The sequence below is a fragment of the Trichomycterus rosablanca genome, chromosome 1 (genome assembly GCF_030014385.1).
Source record: "Trichomycterus rosablanca isolate fTriRos1 chromosome 1, fTriRos1.hap1, whole genome shotgun sequence".
NCBI classification, from domain to species: Eukaryota; Metazoa; Chordata; class Actinopteri; order Siluriformes; family Trichomycteridae; genus Trichomycterus; species Trichomycterus rosablanca.
This window is the reverse complement of record NC_085988.1, coordinates 68,489,390-68,508,320: the sequence shown is the minus strand read 5'-3', so window position 1 is coordinate 68,508,320 and position 18,931 is coordinate 68,489,390. Positions and strand designations below refer to the sequence as shown.

General features: G+C 37.6%; 2 protein-coding genes across 3 annotated transcripts in view; one reads left to right on the top strand and one right to left on the bottom strand.

The window, feature by feature from the left end:
• Positions 1 to 2,238: 2,238 nt before the first annotated feature.
• On the bottom strand, positions 2,239 to 14,350 carry strap (serine/threonine kinase receptor associated protein). Of its 2 annotated transcripts, none has more exons than XM_062995672.1 (10): positions 14,330 to 14,350; positions 10,922 to 11,060; positions 10,627 to 10,762; positions 9,292 to 9,373; positions 7,034 to 7,106; positions 6,775 to 6,874; positions 6,547 to 6,684; positions 5,213 to 5,349; positions 4,318 to 4,467; positions 2,239 to 2,894 (listed from the first exon to the last, which is right to left on the bottom strand). In XM_062995672.1, the coding sequence occupies exons 2-10, from the start codon at positions 11,031 to 11,033 to the stop codon at positions 2,833 to 2,835; spliced, it is 990 nt and encodes a 329-aa protein (XP_062851742.1). In that variant the 5' UTR covers positions 11,034 to 11,060; positions 14,330 to 14,350; the 3' UTR covers positions 2,239 to 2,832. The 2 variants fall into 2 exon arrangements, with proteins under 2 accessions (XP_062851742.1, XP_062851734.1); XM_062995664.1 differs by lacking the exon at positions 14,330 to 14,350 and adding an exon at positions 11,328 to 11,480.
• Positions 13,831 to 18,931, top strand: part of etnk1 (ethanolamine kinase 1) — a 20,286-nt gene continuing 15,185 nt past the window's right edge. Inside the window, exon 1 of the mRNA XM_062995651.1 lies at positions 13,831 to 14,090. Coding sequence (XP_062851721.1) covers positions 13,944 to 14,090 — 147 coding nt within the window. The 5' untranslated portion in view covers positions 13,831 to 13,943. The remainder of the gene's footprint in view (positions 14,091 to 18,931) is intronic.

The following is an 18,931-nucleotide window of genomic DNA, read 5'->3' as shown; positions in this document are numbered from 1 at the left end:
AATGTATAAAACAACATTTCAATAAAAAATGGAAAAAAAACAAACTAAAACAATCATTAACGTTTTTTCTACTGGTTTCATTAAACCTATTCTATAATATTTTTGCAGTAATAAATGTGTATGTTAAATAAACAGAAATGAAAAGGCTGAGTGGCGCTGTATTGTTCAGGCTGCTCTGCAGCGACTATTCACAGGCGCGATCCCACTACTGATCGGCACGGGGGCTTTGACCTGCTCCGTTTCCGACCTGGACCGGTTCACCCCTCCTTAGACGACCTGGTAGTCCTGAGCTCCCTCGGGAGCACCATATCGATACCGAACTTAGTGCGGACACCTGATCGACATAGTCCACTGCAGCCCAGAACCCCTGAGCTCAAACACTCCGCCAGCCTAAGCCTCCCAGTAGCTTGGATTACAGGCGCGCGCCACCACGCCCGGCGAGAAAGAGTCGGAGCTGCAGAGCATTTCAACATAAAGCCTGTGTGATTAGTGACACGGTCAGAGCGCCATCTAGTGTCCAGAGCTCTAATCACAACCAGTTATACAGAATTAAGATTAAACTATCCGTGCCTTTTGTCAACACGTAATACGTTCGTTTATTTATTCATTTATTGTCTGTTTAACCGCTGCTTTATCCTGGTCAGGGTCGCGCTGGGGACGATTACTGTCAACACATAGCTAATTTAAGTCTGTTTTATAAATATATAAAACGATGTATTTCGTGTTTTAATAAGACTCATTGTTTTGACTGCCACCAATGTTCAGTATTCTCACTTTTAATTCAACAAGACTGTCAGTGATGCTGTAAACTCTCTGCTACACCTGCCAGCAAGATATTAAGCAATACATAAATATATAACTCAACAACTAAGCAAAAAATATTGTCCACGTCCCCGGAGCATGGATTGCCATTTAAAAAAAATATTTTAACAAAACTAAAAAGCATTGCTTAATAAACACTTTTGCAGTCAAGGTAAAAAAAAAAGAGAATCAGTGACTAAACACATGCCTTGAATTGTTGGTCTGAAGAAAATCATGGACTAAAGACCTGATTTCCATATTTAAAAAATGTAATTTGTAATATATACATACATAATAATATATATCATATAAATCATACTATTTATATACACCGATCAGGCATAACATTATGGCCACCTTTCTAAGGTAAGCGACGCACACGTACCCGACCACACACGTGATGTAAAAGAAAACGTGATTCATTAGACCAGGCCACCTGTTTCCATTGCTCCGTGGTCCAGTTCCGATGCACGTGCCTATTATTGGCGCTTTTGGTGATGGACAGGGGTCAGCATGGGCGCCCTGGCAGGTCTGCGGCTATGCAGCCCCATACGCAACAAACTGCGATGCACTTGTACACCTTTCTATCAGAACCAGCATTAACTTTTTTTTAGCAATTTGAGCTACAGTAGCTCGTCTGTTGGATCGGAGCACACGGGCCAGCTTTCGCTCCCCACATGCATCAATGAGCCTTGGCCACCCATGACCCTGTCGCCGGTTTTACCACTGTTTTTTTCATGGACCACTTTTGATAGATTTTGCTAGATTCCCACTGCAGTTCAGGAACACCACAGTAGAGCTGCAGTTTTGGAGATGCTCTGACCATCACAATTTGGCCCTTCTCAAAATGAAATGTTTTTTTTTCCACCTGCCAAAAACTTAAGTGTGTAATACTCCATGATGAACTGCCACACTGACCAACATTAATTCTTGCTTTGTGCCCAGGGTTTTATTGTGAAGCTTGAGACCTACTGTGACAATGATCATAATAAAGTGGCAACTAAAATAAGTCAATTTGTATTTATCATTCTTTAGAGTAAATAAAAGGCTAAAGAACTCTTTGAATATTTACAGGGAATTTATAGTAAATAATGTGTAGTGAAGCATAAATATATAACTTGTGACTACAGGTATTTTATACATATATGCAGCCATCTAACAGATGTTTGGGCAAATAAATTATACTTTTATAAATGAACACCTTATAAATAAATGTATAATAGTGGTATAACAAAGTCTACCCTATTATCCACTATCACATAACAACCTTTTTATTACAGTGCATGTGATTATCATAATTATTAGTAGTAAAATACTATCTGTTTAAAACTTTAAATTAAATTTTTTGTGAACCCATCGTTATCTTGGGCAACTGCAGGATAAGGATTAAGCCTCTGGAATGAACATTCACATTTCCACTAATAGATTATGACCAGGCATGTTACCAACATTTTATTCATCAAATGATACTGTTATGTTGCAACCAAAGACAATAGTTAAGAACATAATTCACTTTTAAGCTTTAATTTTACAGTTCAAAACACCCCAATATCCAGTTACTCAGGGGTAGATAATATCACATCATGACACCATTGTGAATAAATTGACAAGAGCCGTCCTCAGGATCACTTCCACTGAGACATTATCAAACTGATAATGAACAACCATATTCTCTTTAATGAAACAAACACCTTTCATTTAAAAGCACAAATTACAAGTCCAAAAAATGATAAAGAAACAAATGTAACCAAAGTGATCACAGTGCTGTAGAAACAGACCATTTTGGAGAAGCGGGATGAAGTTTAACATCAAAGAGAGAATAGGCAGCTGGAAGTCATTAGCACTTCCATCTCTACTACTACCTCCAGATGCTTCCTTATTTTATCCACTGTTGGATTTTCTACACAGCTTAAGTTAAGCTTAGCTCCCCAGGTCATTCTGTGTGATGGAATTTGGGGTGGCACAGCACTCTGTAGGGTCCCTGGCCCATTCTGGACCTCTCTCTTCACCTCCTTCCTCTTCCTTCCCACATCAAGCCTTGATTTCAGCTGGAGGGCAGTATAATGTGTCTGAGTTCTCAGATGACAACTCCTCTGTTGAGAAGGAGGAAATAGAGTTAAAAATTATTTTGATTTTGGTAATTATCGCCATCACAACTGCACATGTAAAGAAAATGAATTATCTACACTCATGGACAAAAGAGACTGACACAAAATTCTGGTTTTCATAAAGCTTGTTGCTTCTGTTTTAATGGTGGCAATTAGATAAGATTGCACCTAAATCAACCATTTATTGAATCATCAAGAACTTCAAGGAGAGAAGTTCAACTGATGTGAAGAAGGCTTTAGGGTCCCCAAGAAAGTCTGTCTCCTAAAGAGGATTCAGCTACGGGTATGAGTTACCACCAGTGCAGAGCCTGCTCAGGAATGGCAGCAGGTACGTGTAACAGCATCTGCATGCACAGTGGGGCGAAGGCTTTTGAGGGATAGCCAAGGTGTCAAGAAGCAAAGAAGCCACTTTTCTCCAAGATAAACATCAAGGACAGACTGGCATTTTGCAGGAAGTATAAGGAATTGGACTGCAGAGGACTGGGGTAAAGTTATTTTCTCTGATGAAGCCCTCTTCAGACTGTTTGGGACATTTGGAAAAATGATTGGTGAGTGCTACCATGAGTCCTGTGTCATGCAAACAGTAAAGTATCCAAATACCATTCATGAGTGGGGTTGCTTCTCATCCAAGGAGTGAGCTCACAATTTTGCCTAACACCACTGCCATGAATAAAGAATTATCGAAACATCCTCCAAGAGCAACTTCTCACAACGATCCAGGAGCAATTTGGTGATGAACAATGCTTTTTCCAGCATGATGGAGCACCATGCCAGAAGGCGAAAGTGATAACTAAGTGGCTCGGTGAACAAAACATTTACATTTTGGGTCCATGGCCAGGAAACTCCCCAGGTCAACAAAAACACAGAAATGATGATGACCTTTAAGCACTGATTAGGAAAGGACAGGTTGCCATCAGTCAGGATTTGGCCCAGAACCTAATATCCAGAATGCCAGGGTAAATTGCAAAAGTCTTAAAAAAAAAGGGTCAACACTGTAAATATTGAGTCTTTGCATAAACTTGATGTATTTGTCAATAATAAACCATATTATCTTATGAAATGCTTATAATTGTACTTTAGTACATCATATAAACATCTGACAGCTTTGTTAGCATGCTCCAAAATAACCTATCAAAGCAAAAGGAGTTGAGTACTGAGACTGGGGCTTAATAATTGCCAGAACAACAAAATGTTTTTCATTTTAACTCAAAATCAAAAACTCAACAAAAAATGATTGCATGTGTGTGTGTTACATGGAATGTTTTCACTTTTTCCCTTTACTACTTTTGTAGGAATAGGTTATCAGAATAAGCTGCTTAATCACAGACATTTTTACCAGTAATGAAATTGTGAAGCTGACTTAACACACCAGTAGTAAAGCTGTACACAAAATCTTCAGAGAACTCACCAGGAAGCACACACTTCCACAGGCCATACGTTTTTCCTACAGCAGTCTGCCATAGGCGGAGCGTGCCGTCCTCAGAGCCGCTGGCATACAGCTCTCCATCAGGACTAAAGCGCACACAGTGCACAGGCCCAAAATGACCCTTGTAGGATTCTATAAAAGGACATTTAATTAGCATTCACACATTTACACATGTCTCAGAAATTTCTGCTTGACCAACATGGGATTAACTACATCCACTCACAGCTCATAGCTGAACATCTATGTTATGGTCTTTCACTTTAACTGTTACAATGCTAATACAGCCTCTTCTATGTGCACAATTACATAAAAAACGGCATTTCTTTATTACACTAAAAAACACTTAACACATTCGCCTCATGTCCCCAAAACTAAACAGCAGTAAATCACTAATTCAACCAAAGGTATTTTCTGTAACATTTACATTGTTTAACTGCATATAATAAATATTTATTTAAAATGCCCTGCAGCTAGTATTTTAAATGTTATGGTTCATGATTTTTTTTTTCAGTACTGGAAACATGCCAAAACTATTCTCTATTCTGCATGCGTTTACAGTACAAATGCAAAGGATACTGAATCAGTTGAAACAATGCTGGAGTATTCTTTTACCATCAGAGTCAATGTTTATTTTAAAATAGAAGAGGGCAGGTGGTGGTAGCTATTGCATCACTGCACTGCGTACAGTATTTAATGTCATCATGAGGCTATAAATATACTTAAAGGCCTTAAAAAAGTCAGGTGCATGAAAGTTAGCATGGAAGAGTTACGTGTATCTCCAGGTAGTGAACTTGCAGTAACTAGAACCTACTTGTTTAAGTGAATGTAGAAAACATAAGAAATATAATGAAATGGTCAATTTAATCCAAAAAGTTACCCATTTCCTCCTTGGTGGTGTAGTCATATTTGTAAAGCTTAAAGTCATCTCCTCCTGCTACGAAAAAGTCCTTGTCAGGGTGCAGTGATGCAGAGTGAAGGGAGGCTGGAGCATCCACTGTCTTAATCAGGTCCAGACTATATACAAAAGAGATAGTTACAGTTTCGTGGTTAATTTCTCAAAATGCTGCATGTGTCCAAATGTCAAGAATTGATAATGCTGTACAATACAACAGTCTGTAGTATTGTCATGTATAGTATAATTGTTGATATTTCATTATATAAAACACATTTTCAGAAAAGTTGAGACATTTAATAAAACAAACATATTTAATTTGAGTAAAAAGTTTATAGAATATTAAAATTACATAATTTGAAACTTTCCTCAATAAGCAGATAAACTGGTAACAGGTGAGAGTATTATTGTTGCTTATAAAGGGAAGAACTACAAAAGGTCTTTATAAGCAAAGATCTGTTTAAATCAGACCAACAAATCTGTGCATTATATTGTAAAAAGATTCAGGAAATCAAGAGAAATCTCAGTACGTGTAAGCCATGGTCAGAAACCACTGTTGAAGGTGTGTGACATTCAAGTCTCAAATAGCATTGCATAAGAAACCATCATGCTACTGTAAGAAATATAGCCAAATGGACCCATGAGTACTTCAGAAAACAGCTGTCACTTAACACAGTCCACTGCTGAATTAAAAAAAATTCAGCTTGGACGGACCGAAAGACAGTGGAAACACATGAAGTCATCACATATGAGAGTCCATGTTTGAGCTTGTTTTCAGGAATAAAATGGAATCTTCCCCAATTGAACACAAATATTCTCAATTTCACTGTGCACTCTGGTGACCTCTGCCTGCTGCAAAATGTCCACACTGGCTGAGGAGGGCCCCTCAGTCTAGCCCTCTTCCTTCACCACTTGTAAAACTGCCGGCCGCATCTTTACACCAGCCAGTGGCAGTCAAATACTGGACAAATTGGTCTTGTATATCTGGCTAAAATTCTAATTAGTTACTGCTATGTTAGTAAACAATTCTTATTGTGAAAGTTTATCTTTAAAAATTATGTAATACTACAATACACTGTCATTAAGTCAAAAATAATGGCCTGTCGAGCACAGGCAGATGCCTCAGTGGTTACAGGAATGTTTGTTGCCATGCCCTAAAGAGTATTGCGTGCAATGGCACCAGTATAATAAAAATCATCCACACCTGTTTGTATATGTAAACTTAGGCCAACAAGTTGCATGCGCCCAAGAGGACATACAATCTCGCCTCATAACCACCTCTTTTGGCTACAGTCGGTCAGCCAGGGTGAACTACTTACGTGTCAGCCTTGTAAAAAGCAATTGTCCTTCCGTAGGTGACGACAAGAATCTCGCCTTCAGGAATGTATTCCATGCTACTCACACATGCCTCAAACGAGAGAGTCTTTACTGCTTCTTCTGTATTTCTATCCCAGAGGCTTCAGAAAGATACAAAAGCATTTTAACTCCAACAATAAACACAAATACATGAATACACCAGTGATGATAAATGCACTAAAACTAAGCACCGTATAGTTTTATCATCTGCAGCAGAAAGAATCTGCTGGTCACTGCTGCACCACAGAGCTTTCTTAATGGCTGACGTGTGGCCCGAAATCTCTTGGGGCTCTACAAAAGAAACATAATTTAATTTGGTAATGGGGAAACTAAGGCTTTCTGATAAGACACGTGGATATAAGTTATGCATTTTTTCCATACACAACACATTTGCAAGGTGCAACCTGTACCGTATTCACTTACTGAAACATAAAGGTTATTTTATCTTACCTGCGTCAGGTTTGCTGAGGTCATATATGCGAAGTACTTTATCATTTCCTCCTGTCAAAAGGTAGTTGCTGTCCTGTTAATTCAAACAGAGTAGGGGTTTTACTGGTCAACCAATAAGACATATCAATGTTAATATCACTGTTTATGCTATATGTTATTGCTAACTTATATTTAATTTAATGAAGAACCTGATTCAGTACCAGGAATACAAAGCTGGTTCAGTGCTGTACTCTATACTACATGTGCACATACTTGATCAGCACAAGAAATGAACATACTGTTATTAGTAATTACCAGAGGTGGAAAGTAACGAATTACATTTACTCGCGTTACTGTAATTGAGTATTTTTTTTGTGTACTTATACTTTTTAAAGTAGATTTTACAACCTGTAATTTTACTTTTACTTAAGTATGTTTTGTATTAAGAATTGTAATTCGCTACATTTTAAATAACATCCGTTACTGAGTAAAAAAAAAAAAAGAAAAAAAAAAAAAAAAAGAAAAAAAAAAAAAAACTCGACATTAAACCGGCCCCTTTGGCTGTTTGATCCGGCCCGCTGAGCATTTACGCATTTGTGTGCTTTAGAGTCGGGCTTGCGAACTGAATCACTGAGTTAACGAGTCAGAAACGACTCCCTCTGTTTCATTATGATGTTGTGCATAAACAACTCCATTAATCGGTTCATTTGGTGAGGAGATTCAGATGTATAAAGCAATCAGAGCTTTTCTTCTCTGGTTGTTCTATAAATGACAGTTTAGTGAACGAATCACCAATTTAAGCGTCATACCGGGAAAGCCGAGAGAATAAATATAGTTTTCATTAGTTAGGTGGATAAAACAGTTGGGTATGGATTTATATAATCTGGAAACATACAAGATGGTCTTATATGAAGTGGATTATATCCCTAATGGAACAACACATGGATATAGATCAGCAGATAAGTGGTTATGATTTTCTGTTTCTGTGTGACTGATCTGGGTCACGGTTCTGCTGTTTACGGTTGGCTTTCATTTTGCAACGATAGCAAAGCATTATGAAATATTGTGATTTTTTTATGTTCATTATTTTTGAGTATTTATTTAAGTAAAACGGACAGCATAAATGTGATTGTGAGATTCTGCTGGTTTGTTTTTGATTTTGATCATGTTCCAATGACGGGTAAAGACCCGTTATATTTTTTATAGGTGCAACCCTAACCGCCTAACCCTTTTATTGAGGATAAACAGAAATAATGCTGTTTTTAATTGATAAGCAGTTGCAGTCTGTTAGGTGTGTAGAGTGGCTAAATCCACACATAAACTGCTAATATGCTGCATGGCTGGTAAGCAGTGTGTAGTCTGCTGTATCATTCATCTATCAACTTCTGTTGGAAAATGCCGTCCCTCCTTCTGTTAAAAAAAGTAACGAAGTAACGTTTACTCTGAGTAAATTTTAAATGAGTTACTTTTTACTTGAGTAGATTTTTAGACTAGTAATTTTACTCGTACTTAAGTAAAAAATCATTAAATATCATTAAAGTAATAGTACTTTTACTTGAGTACAATATTCTAGTACTCTTTCCACCTCTGGTAATTACATACTATTCCCAGAAAAGTTTGAACATGCAACAAAAAACAAAAAACAAACAAAAAAAAAGTTAAAAAAAAAAAAAGTTTAGCAGTTCAAATGGTTACAGTTGAGGTCAACAAAACTGAGTACAAAAGGAGTATTAACCAAAAGCTTCATCTTTGTAATGATGGGTTTGTGGTTCACCAGTTTATGCTAAACATTAAACGCAGTGTGCTGCTGTATTAAAAAAAATGCAACCTGAAACTGTATTATGCAAAGAGGAAGCCTTTCTCCTTTTGACTGTTAGTAAATTAACAAATTAATTAAAAGAGTTTTCTGTGTCTTCATTTTTCTGGAAATAAAGTTTGGCTTCCATTTAAATAATCACCTGAATTACATTCACTGCACATCTAAAGTTTAAAAAAATGAAGTATACTCTCAATAATGAAAAGTACATTAAACTGTGTCAACAGCTCCCTCCTGTGGAGGAACTTTCACCTGTTAAACAGGACTGACTATGTGGCTTACAAGGAAGATAAAAAATGGGTGTCATTTGCTGCAATAAATCAAACCACTGCCTTAACAGACTGTTGTATGCTGACATAATTATTTATGAACTAAATATAACAAGATCTGCATTTTAGTGAAAATGCCTGGTATACAACTGTTGTGTTTAAAAGCTGTTTGGTTAATTTACACTAAACCTTACCTGTGTGAAGTCAACACTCTTGACAATGTGCTTATGCGCCAAAGTAAGGACCTCGTCTCCAGTGACTGCATCCCACACCTTTCTGCAAAACAAGATAAACCAGATAAACCAGATATTAAACTTCCTTTTACTGTCTAGAAGCGTCATTCAGTTTCCTAATGTCAGGCATGACGACACAGAACCATTTTAATACCTCACACTGACATTTACCCAAACATATGTGCTAAGTATTTAGATAAGCAGCTAAGAGAGAGGTGCACCTTTTAAGGTCCAGTTATCACTAGTACAAAACCTTAACCACTGAGCTTTAGATCATGGTGGAGAAAATTTCACAGCTGTGTTCACATCAAGTGCTTTAATGCACCTCAAAAAAGTGGATGCAGTATGGTCAAAATGCATATTTCCCTCCATCAAACAGGAACACTTTTAAAATTTAATACAGTTTTAGAATAAAGATGTGACACCTTTGTGAGTTTTTTTGTTCTCCCTTATCTACTTAGATCACAGCTTACGTAAACAAGCCGGATAGAAGAATAATATAAGAATAATAGCAAGAATAATAAACCTGAAATCAAGAAAACTAAACTTTGAATTAGACAATTTGTTTTTTTGCCATGTTATGTCGTTTAAAGTAGCCAAGCCATCTCTTAACATCCAGCAATTTAAAGATCACAGAAAATGAGAGGCAGCAATGGACATCTACTTGCAAATGCTTTTCATTCACTAATCAGCAAATGAATTAAATCAGAAGTATTTTTTTTTTCTTGGAATAAGATTTAATCTCATACTAAAAGTGACATTATTACAGGTTAAAACCTGAAACTGATGTTAAAATTAACCTTTATACCTGCACATTGGAAATCAAGTGCCTCAACAAAGACAAATTACATTTACATTAATAATAATGTAAGTATGTATCTATTTATATGTTAATTATAAGAAGCATCTTATTAAAGTTACAATGTGTAATGGCCTACCTGCAATTAGTAATGCACAGTCCCAGCAAATGAATATATTTGGGAGGCATTTTTAAACTAATGTTAAATATTGAAATGACTTACAACTAACAAATAGAACTAATATAAATTTAGCCAGTTTTTGTCTTTTGTAGTAAATGTTCATGTACCCTTGTTATAAAATGAAATTAGAATTATGTTAAAATATGCACAATACACAGGGGACTAGTTGTTCTGATTTGTGATCAAATTAATGAGATCACACCTGTTTTAGCAACTATGAGAGGAGAAAGCACCAGAGTTTAATTCATACGAAATATTGAATATGTGAATGCACCATGAGTGTGCTACACAGTCCATGCTTGCTACTTTTACTTACGCTGAGAAATCAGCTGCAGCAGTAGCTGCCTTGGTGGCTTCTTTATTTAGGGTGGCACCCCAAACAGCACCTTTGTGACCCAAGAACGTCCCAATCCAGTCCCCTGTGTCTCCCTGGCGCAACATTGGCTTGCCATCTGCCAAGACCACAAAGACAAAATGTTAAAAAGCAGCAGCACTGACCACTTATTCGTTTAACGAAAGACCAACTATGTTTATAGTTACACCTTTAAATCTCTATGACTGATTACAAGTCTTAACATTGTTTAGAAAAGCTGAGGTTGAACAAGACACACCTTTACAAGCACTGATGAGGAAATAGCCATAGGGGGTGATTCCACTGAAGGCTAGATCCACAACAGGCCTGGTGTGGCCGGAGCATGTGAGAGGAGTCTGTCTCATCGCCATTTCTTCAGTCTGAAAGATCTATTAAAACTGAAAATGACAGAAACAAAATAGGTTAACCTACACAGTCAACAGGCCTAGTCAGTCCAATATTGACCCGGTCTATTAGATTAAAAACATTTTCAAATTTTTTTTAATATATACAAAAAATCACTACCATTAAACTATAATTTACTAGGCTGATCGTCACGAACACATCGTGACTGCCAGCAAGCTAACAAATGCTACTGTAATAGGCTCAGTAAGACAGAGACTCAGATAGCTTAGCATTTACTGCTAGTCAGTTTAGTATAGTACCTTGTACCCAAACAGCTAGAAGACAGAACGCCAGAACTTTTGTTTATTTATGTTTGGTACGGAAGGTAGATTCTGGCAGGCCGGCACAGTTCCGATGGATGTAATAAAGGAGTGTTTGGGAAGAACTGTGCACCCAACCACAGTGCTGTGCCACCGGCTACAGCTAGCAAAAAGCGCGGAGCCAACAGCTAGCTACAAGAAATACTGGGTTTAATTCCAAACGCGTCGAAGCTCCCTGTATAAGCGCACTAGATAGGGTATGTCTTATTCGCTTTTACGCACTATGTAGTGAACTACATATCCAAACAGAAAGGTTTCCACAGTTGCTAACAGGAAGTTACTTGTGAGGGTTTACAAAAATTGTCCGAGTTAAAACAACACAGAAGCAAGAATCTGATGGCCAATCTATTTAAGGGCAACAGACATTCACACATTTACTTACTTGTGCCTAGAGGGCAATTTACTGTAGCCAATACACCTGCTGCATGTTTTGGGAGGTGGGAGGGAATCGAAGTACCCAGAAGAAACTCTAGAGGACATATGGATAACGTGAAATTTTCCACACAAGCTGACCAGTGGAGTAGCCCAAAATGTAGTTTAAAAAGTAAAAGTTTACGCTCCTTACAATTGTAAAACAAGCTTGAACCTCATGCAACACATAACTTTTCAGCCTTTCCCATTGCACAGTACCCTATGATCCAGAACATTTCAATATCTGTGGAAAAGAGAGTTTAAACACACTTACCCAAAGCACATAGCAAATGCCATAGCAACACTTGAGTAGTTTAATTTTAAATTTATGTCATATTATTAACATCTGTGATTACTTACAATTTTGTGGGTAAATCGCTTTTTTACTGAGAAAATAAAAACTTGTTTTAAGCAGTCAAATAGATGCAAACCCCAGATTGCACCTTTCCACAATTATTTATGTAATAAAAATGGGGAAAGTTTCTGCCATGTTATAAAAAATGTAAAACATTTATTTTGAAAAGTTTCTAACACTGAAGCATAGCAGACAAATCAACTAGTAAAGTTGTTACTGCAAGTAATAAGACGTTATGGCAACACTTGTGGTGCAATTTACTGTCATTACTTATTACAACTTATTGTAATTATTTAGTACCAAATGTGTTCCTTTTACATGTGCTGGCTTGCCCTTTCTTGTGTAGCTGCCTTTGAAATGAAGTAAAATCGTGCCTACAAGAAACAACGAACAACACCAGAGCTGCGTCCGGAATCGCATACTTAGATTGGAGGAAGTATGCACTACTCTGCCGGTAAAAAAGTACATACTTCCAGTACAGAAGTGTGCAGTATGCACACAACACCGCTACGCACTACATCCGCCATCTTTCCAACGTCAAGTGATGACGTGGGACGTGATGACGTGTATCACCATGGTTACAGACTCATTACAAACCCCACTCGCCAAACTTTTGGATATTTATCGTGTTTTTGTTATTAATTCGTCTTTAAAATGTTTTATTTTATTTATCTTACTTACACTTGTGAAGAGAGGACCGCTGTCTTTCTTGTTTCTTATTACGCTTCGAACGCCTACGCAGCTCCAGTTGCATTATGGGATACATTAACGGACCGCAAGTGTGCATCGCTTGCATACTCAAACATGGCTGCCCAATAAGTAGGTCATCCGGGTACTTCTCGCGTACCTCTTTGTGTATACTATGTATTCGGACATACTAACCGCTCTCGCGTCCTCATTTCGCGTACTATTGAGTATGGAAGTATGCGATTCCGGACGCAGCCCAGGTCTCCATTTCTTTTATAAGTGACACATGACTCCATACCATTTCTAGTGCCCTGCAGCTTTGGCTAACACATCATTACAAAATTTATTTTTTATTATTCTCACAAGAGAACTTGTATTCAAATGCAATATTTGTTATCTATTGTAACATTTTTTTAGAAAATGTTAGGGTGGTAATTATAGACAAAACAGTAGTACTAAGTAGTGGCAGTAATAATCAGCACTAAGACTAAAGTGGCATATATTTACTTACACATGAATATAACCCATTAAACTGTAACTGTAGGTCTATTTTTATGCTGTTTTAGATTTAAACAGTTTGTTTGCAAGCACTGGGGAGGTAGTTTTCATCATCATGATAAGGACTTCTCTAAATTCCAGAGTGAAAGTAGACCACTGGAAGCACAAGTCACAAGAAGTGACGGATTACATGCACTCTCCTATTCCTGTACGTTGTATTTTTCTTATTGCTTGTACTGATATACTAACACTGTTCATTAAGCCCACGACTGTAACGCACTGCTTTAAATGATTATTGTGCGCTCATGTATAACACAGTTGGCTCCTGCCTTTAACCTGTTAAACTGAGCTCAGAAGTACTGTAGTTAAACAGACTAAATATATCCTCCAACATGCAGCCTCGAATGTAAATGAATGAGTCATAAGGACCAGCATGCATCGCGGTTCCTCTACAGGGGGAGGGAACAGAAGAGGCGTCGCCGCGCTGCTGTAGTACTGAGCCGCTTTAAATTCACACCGGCGGACGCAGATCACATTCGCGGAACTGTACAGCACTCCAGAACTTTCTAATCATCGAATCACCATAAGTGTTTTATTTCCACATAATGGCAAACTACATTCACGTCCCTGATTGCGCTCCTGTCGTCCCCAAATTCAATGTGACTGTAGATGAGCAGGATTACAGACCCGGAGCACTGCAGCTAATCAAAGAGCTCAGACCCAACTGGAAACCATCCGAGGTCAAAATGAAGGTAAGCTGCTTCTTTCCGTTTTTCAATCTCCCAGTGATCACAGGTTAACTACAGTGGTAGCATTCACCCGATTATGTAACATCAGTTAGATTTGATCGATAATACAAATAAAACCCCGTTATAAAATGCAGAACTGAATGTCAGGCGCAGCTGCGTCAGCAGTGTACTTATTAAACGCTCAGCAGTAACCAGCCCACGCTCACTATACCACCTTTACTTATTAGATTTGCTATACTTACATTTTTAATTCTGGCGCTTAGTTCTTGTGCAATTTTGTGTTGTAGCAACGTTTTTTCCAATCTGATCTTTTTGAATGGTAACAAATGTGAGGGGTGTGTGGGTGGTGCAGCTCTAGAGGGCGGTTAGAAAGCAGTTTGGTGTTCATCCGCAGCTCATCTTTTTCACTTTCGACTAGTCACGCAGTGGACTAATTTGATCGCTTTAGAATAAAAATCGTCCCTGAAGCGCGTTTCCGTTTTAAAATTGAACCTGAAATATGAATGAGTTTTGTTTACCAGACTCTTTGTGTAAATGATTAAAATTTTGCCCTCATTTTTTGATTAAAAACTAAAAACATTAAAACTATTTTCATTCATTTATTTGCACTAACAACAACGTCTTAAACATGGTTGAATCGTCACTCACTCATTCACTGTTTTATTTTTTACCTAGGGGTAATATACAGTAGCCAATCCACCCACTGAATTTCTTACAGGTTTGACAACTCGGGTTCCCAAAGCCCCATACTGCTGTGCGTGACTCCACTGTGCCACCCATAAATAGTATATCAAAATCATTTATAAGGTCAATTCAATGGAAGTTTTAAAAAACAATTAATGTAGGTTAGGTTCCTTCCACCATACAAAAACATGTGGAAGAGTGGGTGCCAAGGTGTAAATAAGTTAGTAAATGGGTGGATGTAATGCCCTGCAATGAATTCTCACTCCTTCCCCAGTACAGTATATTCCTGCATTTTGCTCAGTGTTTCTTAGGTGGTGCTTGATCCACATAGAAAATTAATAACAGAATGAATTACTTTAGTGCTGGCAGCATTTCCTTGTTACCAAAAATCTGTCTGCTAAATGCATCTGAAGAGGTTTTTTTATGTCCAGTAGTAAAGATCCATGAATTTTTTTCATTTTATTAATTCATTTTAGGTTATTGCTTACACAGAAAGGCAATTCATGCCTCCTTTTCACTTAAGGGTACACAGTACGGTATGGTATGGTTTTAAATTTGTGATTGTACATTTAGTGATTGTTTCAATTGCCAAGTGACCCGTATTTTACTAAAGTACTCATGCTAAATATGGATCCCCTTTTGACTAGAGACCAAGCAGGCTGTATGGGTGTGGGACAAACAGTGCAGACAAACAGTGGTCGAACAGAATTGCCATCGGATTAAGACAATACAAGCGCCATAGTTAAAATCCAACTACAAGTAATTTTGTGGTAAATTAGTGTTGTCACGTAAAACATAAAAAACTGAAACATGGTACATTGAGGACCAAAAATCGTCCTGTTGTTGCTACTGCTATTAATTATAGTTACAGTGGTGTGTTTGCTCTCAGCGTCTGGTGGAGAATGACATCACAACCTCACTCTTAGTGACTATCATGTGTAACCTTATCCAATTGGAAATGGACAATGGCACATTAGGTACAGTATGGATAGTTTGGGATTTGGATGTGTACACTATTCTACTGTAGGCAATGGATGGCCTTTAAAGCAGCCAATAAACATTTTGCCTGTTTTGCCAAGTGGGAGAAAACCTGGAGACTGGAGCAAAAAATTTAACCCAGTACAAGTTGCTGTACGTCACCCACCATGCTAGCTGAATCACAGATTAAAGTCCCAGAACACAGAGTATAGGCTAAAACATGGTCAGAATGATAATCTCAGACTTGTACAAAATTTAGCCTGAAGTATCTTGAGGGCTACACCACTTTTCAGCACACGGACAGAAGACCCTCATGGCTGACTCAAGCAGAGTATAATAATTTGTGTTTAAGGAATAGCATTAGACAGTTATAACTAATCTGATGTGTAGCAGACGTCAACCTAACAGTTCGCAACCGGTTTTACTGTAATTGTGGTTAATCATATGTTCAGTTCAGTTCAGTTCATTTTATTTATATAGCACTTTTGCAGACAATAATGTCTGCCCAAAGTGCTTCACAAAAAGTACAAATTTACATGTACACACATACATATACACACATACACAAACACACATACACAAACACAATGACATAAACCCACCAATCTCAACTATTATCATAGGCCATAGCATAAAAATAAGCTTTTAATTTAGTTTTAAAACAGGTCAATGATGATGCAGCCCTAATCTCTAGCGGCAAACTGTTCCACAATCTTGGGGCCGCAATTGAAAAGGCCCGATCTCCTTTTTGCTTAGATCTGGATCGTGGAACAAAAAGAAGTAGCTGAGATGACGACCTTAAGGCTCGCGCAGCCTCGTAGTAACAAAGCAGGTCCTTAATATATGTTGGAAAAGTATTATTCATTACAACTATAACAACTTATAACAATCAAATCACAGTGCTGTTATATGTCAAAATGTGTATGTACCCCTCAGGATTAACAGTGCTTTCAGAGTTGCAGGTTACCCATGACATTGCCAATAACACCCATTGTAGTAGGTCGGCCTGCATCTGCTGCTTCCACCAGCAGAATGAAGCGCAGGTTGATGCACTGCAGTTCCAAGTGAACTACATATTCCAGGGGCTACCATGCTCATTAGTTCAGGAACACGCTGCATCTTAGCTCAACACTATAAAGCTGTGCTCACAGTTCAGTGGTTAATCTTAGCATCACAGTCTGAATCACACTAGATTAGGCTGGTAAGGTTGCTTTCACCATCTGTTTTAGATACAGTATTTCTCTTTTGTGTATAAATTACTATCTTAAAGCATTGTAACTTTAAAGTGATCTGTTATCCCTACACACATCTCTTGATGGTTGGCTCATGCTGTAGATCATCCACCCGATTTTCTGTCAGCTTTATGACACTAGAGTTTCAGGTTGTGCTTAAGGAGCAACTAATTTCCCTTTAATTTGAAAGACAAACATCCTTGCATAGAGTGCCAGAGAATTAGTGCATTGTATAATTTGTTTTCCAGAAGTCAAAAACTTAAATCAATTGCTCCACTTCTGCAGCTGTGGTTTAGCCCACTTTCCACAGCTTAAGTGTCCTTTATTTTTTTTGTTGGTTTATGCTGTGGAGATGAGCCTCTGTTCGTCAGCTGTTTCTCAGCAGAAAAAGCTTGGTGCATTTTTAATTTGATTTATCAAATAAGCTGCAGGGCTTTGCAGTTTAACACTTGCAAAACATAATGGCAACTGCTTCTCTAAACTACACTCAACATCTCACACACCGTTTCCTAGCCGCTGGCTGTTATATATACAAACCCCATACCAAAATTGTTGGGACAGTTGGACAATGTCGACAAAATACAGACAATAATTTTTGAATCCTTTTGACCTGCGTTCATTTAAATATAATACAAAGATATTCACTGTTTCAGCTAATCATCTTTAATGTTGTCTTAATTAGATGGTGGCAACACATTTCAAAAAAGTTGGGACTAAGGCAAGATTGCCCCTATGTTATATTACCTTTACTTTAAACAACATTCTGTACATCTTTGGGAACTGAGAAAACCAGCTGAGGCAGTTGCCAAAAGGAATTTTGTGAAGGCGTTTTCACAGATGTAATGTGCTTCCCATGCCATTGGCACTATCTCACACCCATTCCATGACAGATGATGGCCTTTGAACTTTCGTATCAATCAGCATGGTCCTACCTGTATATCTCTCCGTCACAAAGAACAGGACATCCTGTATTTCCAAATACAATTAAAAGGGTGACTAGTTAGACCACATCACACATTTCCACTTTACATCAGTACAGATTTGCTTTAGCCCAGAGAAGTCTAAGTTTCTGTATATTGTTGATATATGGCTTCTGCATTGCACAGTCTTAATTTGCATTTGTAGATGCAACGATAAACTGTGTTTACTTTTTGAGTGTATATCAAAGTTAAGCTTACGAGGATGTATATATTACTTTTAATTACTGTAAAGTTAATTACTCAGTTTGTAAACTACATTATTAGGCTTTAAACTGATTGCAAAGCTTTACACTTTTTATTTCACAATTAATTTTGGTAATCAGTTATTTGTGTAGTAAATGTACTTTATGTTACCAATTTCTCATGCCACATGTTTATGATAAATACTCAAGCTATAAGCCTTTGTTTGGAGACCATGAGCTAAAAAGCTACACATTCCCAAACATCAGGAGGAAAACTTTCCCTCTGTAAGTGAAGGAGGTGGAACATCATATACTTGTGTGACCAATAAAAACTAGGGGTGTAGCACCCATCGAGCTGTTTTTCTTAAAAATAAAGCAGAATGAGGACTCAGGACATGCCAGACTACACTGAATGCTAACTAAATAAAACATTAAAATTCCTGTAATTTTTTTGTCCTTGCTTAATTTTTAAACAACACACATAATCAAGGCTGAAATGCCAAAACATGCCCCACTTTACACAGTGAGACAATGAGGGTTTGTACAACTCTCACAAACAGTTTTTGTCTCTGTTTTGATGAAGATCATGTGAAATGTGGTTTCTCGTGTCACATATTAAGAAACAAATATAATGATCCAATTTTAGACTTTTTGTCTTTGCAACAAAATATTCATGTACAAACCAATGCTCACTTTACTTTATCAGTCAGTAAGCATGGCTGGTACTAGTACAATCATATTTTCATGTTGGTTCTCTGCCTACATATAAATACAATCCAGCTGTCATA

Coding starts and splice junctions, on each gene's coding strand:
- strap (XM_062995672.1), bottom strand. CDS start 11,033: ATGGCGATGAGACAGACTCCTCTCACATGCTCCGGCCACACCAGGCCT. Junction 7,107..9,291: donor AGAGTGTTGACTTCACACAG/GTAAGGTTTAGT, acceptor TTGAATTAACAG/GACAGCAACTACCTTTTGAC. Junction 4,468..5,212: donor CACCACCAAGGAGGAAATGG/GTAACTTTTTGG, acceptor GTCCTTTTATAG/AATCCTACAAGGGTCATTTT.